This window comes from Galeopterus variegatus, unplaced genomic scaffold, assembly GCF_000696425.1.
Source record: "Galeopterus variegatus unplaced genomic scaffold, G_variegatus-3.0.2 Scaffold7705, whole genome shotgun sequence".
NCBI lineage: Eukaryota > Metazoa > Chordata > Mammalia > Dermoptera > Cynocephalidae > Galeopterus > Galeopterus variegatus.
In genome coordinates this window covers 1,209-7,535 of record NW_007733816.1, presented here as the reverse complement: position 1 = coordinate 7,535, position 6,327 = coordinate 1,209, and the positions used below count along the sequence as shown (strand labels likewise).

At 56.0% G+C, this 6,327-nt stretch overlaps 1 protein-coding gene across 1 annotated transcript; it reads right to left on the bottom strand.

Annotated features, from left to right (window-relative positions):
• Window positions 1–1,532: 1,532 nt before the first annotated feature.
• Window positions 1,533–5,565, bottom strand: LOC103607773 (solute carrier family 22 member 11-like). The gene is made up of 4 exons (XM_008592238.1): window positions 5,274–5,565; window positions 3,864–3,972; window positions 2,759–2,965; window positions 1,533–1,671 (listed from the first exon to the last, which is right to left on the bottom strand). The coding sequence occupies exons 1-4, from the start codon at window positions 5,563–5,565 to the stop codon at window positions 1,608–1,610; spliced, it is 672 nt and encodes a 223-aa protein (XP_008590460.1). The 3' UTR covers window positions 1,533–1,607.
• Between the last annotated feature and the right edge of the window lie 762 nt (window positions 5,566–6,327).

The following is a 6,327-nucleotide window of genomic DNA, read 5'->3' as shown; positions in this document are numbered from 1 at the left end:
CAGGGTGGTAGTTACAGTGAAGGAGAAGTAGATGGACTGGGGAGCTATGAGGAGACAAAATGGATTGACTAGGTGTGCATCGGATATAAGAGAGGTAAACCAGGAGGCCCTGGGGCTTGTGGTTTCCCTGAGTCATCCAAATGTCAAGCGGGCAGCTGTCTAAAGGGTATGGATCTCCAGGGAAGAGTGAGGGGGTTATTTTGTGATATAGGTACAGATAATGGGACATAGAGGGGTTGAGATAAGGGTTAGGAGACTAAGGCACCGGAAAGAACCCTGGGTTGGGTGTCAGGGCTGGGTCCAGCTGTGTGACTGTGAGCACATCACTCCACCTCTCTAAGCATTAGCTTCCTCACCTCTAAAATAGACAGTCAGCCTCAATCATTCCATAGTCTCAGTAGCCTGGGCTGCCATTTGCACAGGGAGGGTCTTTGTGTGAATTAGGAAAAGGTGTCCCCTCCAGACAGACAAACAACAAAGGGTACAAAACCTTTATTTTTTGTGGTATAAAGCCTAAAACGAAGGCCCAATATTGTGTGCTGCCCTAACATCTGGTGAAGAAAGAGGGTCCTGGGTGGCCTAACTGCAAGCTCTCTCCGCACTCTGCTCCCATGGGTAAGGTCCCCTGGCCCAACGACCCTCCTTACTGAGGAGACCACGTGCAGGTCCTGTTATCCCTGCCCTAGTGGGGCTCACTTCCCTGCTAACCTGAAGAATTATTCAACCAAGCCAATCACAGCCTCCTGAGAAACCAGGAGCCACCTCGCCCTTTTGATACTACAAAGCCGGCCTCCCACAGCCCCTGGTTGTTCATGCTGCTCCTATGTGGCCCTGCACGGCGGGCCTGTCGTCTTCCCCAGGCTGTGAGTACATGTGAGTCATAAGCTGATGTCAAACTCATCCATCCAGTGTTTGGAGTCGTGTGTTTGGCCATCCCCATAACTATAGGGCAGAAATCCCTCCCTCACCACTGGGTAAATAGGAGGTGATTAAAACAGCTCCTTTCTTGGAGTGGACACAGCCCCTATTAGTGTAGGTGGCTGGGCCAGGATGGCCTGGGCTGGATTTCGGCCCCCATGTGCCCCCCTAGCTGGGTGCCTTCGGGCAGGGCACAACCTGTACCTGGAGGCTCTGTTAACAGGCTCCATTTGTTGAACTCTGGCTTGTGCTAAGATTAATTAACCCTGATACCCACCCTGGGAAGTAAATTCTCGATCATTCCCTTTTTGCAGATGAGATTGGAACCTCAATCTCCTATTGGGGTGGCTGAGTGAAGGTGTGAAGATGTGAGCCTGGTAGGGAAAAGGAGAGGACCCATCTTAATCATGTGGAACCGAGAGCAGCCAGGCTGGGTGTGGCCACCTGCTGCAGGCTCCTGTCGGGCTGGGGTATGGCAGAGGATCTGACTGGCATAGGGAGAGTGGGAGTGAGCAGTGGAGGCAGCTTCAGCCACAGCAGATGGCCCGCTGCCCACTCAGCCATGGCTGCCCGGCCCTGCCAAGCCAAGCCCTCCAGGTTGCCCAGCTCGCCTCCACCTTCTGATTGGAGAAGAAGCAACTCCTTCCCCAGGGGTCTTTGGCCAAAGGGGCTCCATGTAGGCAGAGTTTCTAGAACCAGGTGCTTTCTGTAATGACCACCTCACGCTGACCACCTCTGGCTGCTGCTGATTTCCTAGAATAACCCAGAGAGAGAGCAGTGATATGTGGTGAAAAGGCTGCACACCTGGGCCTGGAGGGAGTGTAAGCTCTAGGACACTAGCGTTTCATTCCCCACTGTGTACTCAAAGCACAGGACAGCACCTGACACATGGTGGGTGCACAACACCAATGAATGGAATAAAGAATAAATTAAGTCACAGTCTCCCTGCTTGTCAGCCAGGAGCCTTTAGGCAAGTTACATAACCTTTCTGCATCTCGATTTCCTCAACAGTGAAATTGGACCATAACAGCACCTTGTGGGGTTGTTGTAGTAATTAAATTAAATAAGATGCTATATTAAAACAATAATGTATCACTATTATTGTCACTGTTATCATGGCCTTGGTTCCTGCCCAGCTTCAGGAGTCCCTGTGAACCCCTGCACCCAGGCCACACAGCCACACGTGCAGAGCACCTGCTGCGGGCCAGCCAGTGTCCTGGGTGCCTTCATACGATAACTCACTCAAACCTGAGCACATCTCTGTGCGCCAGGCTGTTTTGTTGTTGGGGTATTTTTGGCGTGCAGAGGCGATCCTGGCTATAAAATGAGGTCGGGGAGATCTCTCGTCCTGCTCCCCTGGAACGGATGTGAGGTGGCACTGTGTTTTCCCCAAGGGCTGGAGAGACCTCACCTGTTGCTCTGTCTGGGCCTGGAATTCTTTGTGGGCAGATTTGACCAGGACAGTTGAGACTGTCTGTGTCTTCTCGTGTCCATTTTGGTAGGACAGGTTAAGTAACTTGCCCAGAGGAGTGCACAGCCCAGTTCCAGGCAGTCTGGCTGCCGAGCCTACCCCTCTGCTGTTACGTTTTCCTGCCTGAGCTACGGTCACCTTCTACCTGTGAGACCTGGGATAAGTCACTTCATCTCTCTGAGCCTCGGCTCTTGTATCTGTCTACAGGGATAGGAATACCACCCTGGCAGGGTTGTTGTAAAGATGAAATGGCTTCAGAAACACAAGGCTTGAGAGCTTGTGCCTCTGCCCTGGGCAGCCCAGGCCCGTCTCCGTCCCAGCCCGAGAGGAAGCCCAGCCCCACTCCCAGGGTGGCCGTGGGTCACTCACTGGCTCTCCAGGTCCTGGATAGTGTCGGGGAGTGGAAAACCCTGGGTCTCTGGGAGGAAAAGCAGGAGCACCAGGCTGGATGCGATGGGGATGACTCCGTAGGAGAGCGGAGGCAGCAGGGGCAGGGCCTGGTGGGTCATCCTGATCAGGGGACCCATCATAGCTCCCAGCCGGCCTACCGACTGCAGCAAGCCATCTGCTGTCATCCTGTGGGGGGAGGGGAGGTTCCAGACCCATGTCGCAGCTACTGTGGCGGGAGGACAGTTTGGCTGAGCCCAGGGGTGCCAGGGGAGGGACAGCTGGGCTGCAGGCGTTGCCCTCCTCAAGGCCTCCCCTGATGTCACCTCCTCCACGGAGCCTACCGGATTTTCCCATCTAGTTTTTCAGGGGACCTCTCTAGGGCCCAGCTCATTCTCACTCATAGGTAATTTAGGGGCTTCTCAGTGCTACCTGTAGGCCACCGAGCACCAGCTCAGGCTTTCCATATAATGTCAACAAAATCAATAAATGTTTGCAGAAAAAATAAATGAATGAAAGGAGGGACAAATGAGTGGTGGGTGAGTACCATAGTGGTGGGAAGAACACCGGCTGAAGCCTGGCGAGCGGGGTCCGGTCCTACCCTCTGCTGAGTCAGTCCTTCAGTCTGAGCCTCAGTTTACCCAGCTTCACATGTGGGGATGGTGAGGCTCAGGACCACTGACTTTCTACTGTGTTTCACGGAATCCTGGGGTCCTGATGAGGTGACTCGGGCTTCTCTTGGGGCAGGAAGGGAGTAAGAAGTGGATTGGGGGTCCCTCTACCACCTGGGCAGCTCTTGGTCTCCTTATCAGGGTTCTTATTAAGATTTCACCTAAACAAATGGTTCTGTGGCTCAAAACAGCCTCAAAACACAGGCCTAGATGCCCCCGAGGGCCCTCCTGTGCCTCCGAGTCTAGACCCTCTGGGGAGGGTCTGTTCTAGGAGGCTCCTGGCCCAGCCCTGGCTGTGTGCCCCTGGGTGCCAGTCCCTCCCCTGTCCTCCCCGCTGGACCTCCTGGGGTGTCCCTTCCTCGCCCTACCCAGAGGTCTGGTGGCCCCTCCCTGTTGTGGCCTGCAGCCCAGCCTACCGCAGTGGAGTTGGGAAGAGTTCAGTCTTGTAGAGGCTGAGGCAGGTCAAGCTTATCCCAAAACATCCCTTTCCCAGCACTGCAAAGATCACACGCAGAGTCTGCAAATCTAGGTAGAGAAAGGAGGCAGAGGAAGTGGGATCTGCCCGAGAGGCAGCTTATCCCAAAACATCCCTTTCCCAGCACTGCAAAGATCACACGCAGAGTCTGCAAATCTGGGTAGAGAAAGGAGGCAGAGGAAGTGGGATCTGCCCGAGAGGCTCCCCAGATGGCTGGAGCAGAGGGGCTGGTTCTCCAGCAAGTCCCCACAGTGCTGACTCAGTGCCAGGCCACCCAGGACCATGGAACAGGCGGAGGGATCATGGCATGCTGCCAGGGTGAGGCACAGGGCAGAAACTCTGCCAGGTCTGGGACGGTGAGCTTGGGTGCAGCTGAGGGTAGCCCTTGAGGCCTGGCCCCTGCAGCTCCTCAGGTCCTGAGGCGCTTCTTGATGTGAAGGAGAGGGCAGGCCGTGCCAGGCACACAGCAGGGGCATCCACTCCCCAGAAGCTGCTCATGCCCCCTCCACCTGCCTGTGGGCACCAGTGGGTGAATGGCAGATCCTTGGCCAGGAAGCCGAGGTCTGGGTCACTCTCTGGCCATGGCCTGAGCCTTGGCTTCCCTTTCCCACACACTGTTATGCAGGGTCTCATAAACTGTCAAGTACGGTTCCCATGGAAAGGCCTGTCTTTAGACATTTTCTTGGAGAGCTGCATACTGCTCAGAGTCTGGGCTCAGGCTGCGACCTGCAGGGCCCCCGGCACACCTTCCACTGGCTACAGGGCATCCTCCTGGCTCTGCTGCCACCGCAGGACGCATGTCTTTGTCCCCTCCCATCTCCCGCCCTGAGTGACAAAAGGAGACATGAGAGGGTTTTCCAGGGCATCGCAGCCTCATTCAGAAGGAAAACAGTAAGATGGGCCTTTGGCAGCATCCCCAGCTCTCTGCACACAAATGATTCTTGCTCATTTAACAAGCGAGAATCTCTCTCTCTCTCTCCCCCCCCCACTCTCCTTTTCTCCCTCCCTCCTTCCCCCTTAGCTTTCCAGGCACTTCCTCCCCTGACAAGTCCAAGCCCTGGCTCTGTCACTTACTAGCTGGGGGAACTTGGGCACCTGGCTTCTCCTCTCTGAATCTCAATTTCCTCATCAGGAAAATGGATGGGGCTGGTGGGGGTGATTAGATTCCTGAGATGAGGTGGCAGAGGTTGTGACAGTCACAGATCTGGGCAGAGATGGTACCCAGTGGCTGTGGCCCCCAAAACACACCTCCTTGGGGCCAGCAGAAGGCAAGGAGGCCTATGGGCAGTGCAGGGGGGTGGGCAGGGGAGATGGTGCCCCAGGCTGCCACCCGCTCAGCTGCCCGCCTCACCTTGTGGCACCAGCACGTTGACCAGGATGGAGAAGCCAGCCATGGCCTGGAAGCTGGCCAGGATTATGCGGCGGCCGAGGAACTTGAGCAGGAAAGTAGTGGTGGCCCGGCCCAGGAAGTCTATGGCTCCGAAGAGGGCCTGGAGGAGGAAGATGTCACGCCCCAGGCTCTGAAGGTCCAGCACCAGCCCATAGTAGGAGACCATTATGGAGAAACTGCAGGGCACAGCCAGGAGTTGGTCCCCGCCTGCAGCGCGAGGGCGCCCACAGTGCCAGCTCACACCAGGGGCCATCGTGGGAAGGCCCGGCCAGCGTGGAGGGTGCCCATTTCAGCTCGGCATGGCCAGACCCCAAGAAGCCTATGAGTGCCGGATGCATCTCCCCAGGGAAAGGCTGGTCCCAGGAAAGGGCAGGGGGCGACGCCCTCATCCTTCCACATACAGGTCTTGGGTTGGGGCAGCACCGTCTCCTGGGCTCCCTGGTCACTGACCAGCCAGAGGACATGAACCTTTTTAGGCTGTGACGAAATCTGCACTCGGGGGTCTCCCGGCATCAAACCAAGCTGCCCTTCATTCTGGCTCCTGCCCTCTCTGGCTTTGTTTCCAACCCAGTCACGCTCTGCACCTTCATCTTGAAAGATAACAACTGGATGGGGTCTCTCTGCTCTCTCTGCTTCTGCCATCTATCAACGTGAGGCCCCTGGGTCATTGTCGCCACTACCAAGACCACCACCAGTGTGTTCCTTGGACTTTGGACTTTCCAGCCTCAGAAACTTTATTTTTTAGGGCTTCCGGTCAAGATGGCGGAATAGACGGTCCCTAGCGTCACTCTCTCCCACAAATCAACCAATTTAAACTATAAAAACATAACTTCAAGTGCTTATGGAACGGGGTGACATCCAGCGGGGGAGGCAGAAGCTCTGCAGAGACCACATGCCCCGCGGGGCTGCCATCGCACGATCCGGCAGATAGGCTTCGCCACAGGCACCCTGCTCCATTCCCAGCCTGGCCTAGTGCGCTCGAAGAAGGGAGACATCCGGCAGGGGAGGCAGGAAC

Coding starts and splice junctions, on each gene's coding strand:
- LOC103607773 (XM_008592238.1), bottom strand. CDS start 5,565: ATGGCCCCTGGTGTGAGCTGGCACTGTGGGCGCCCTCGCGCTGCAGGC. Junction 3,973..5,273: donor CAACGTGCTGGTGCCACAAG/GTGAGGCGGGCA, acceptor TTCTCTACCTAG/ATTTGCAGACTCTGCGTGTG. Junction 2,966..3,863: donor CTCTTCCCAACTCCACTGCG/GTAGGCTGGGCT, acceptor CTCCCCCCACAG/GATGACAGCAGATGGCTTGC.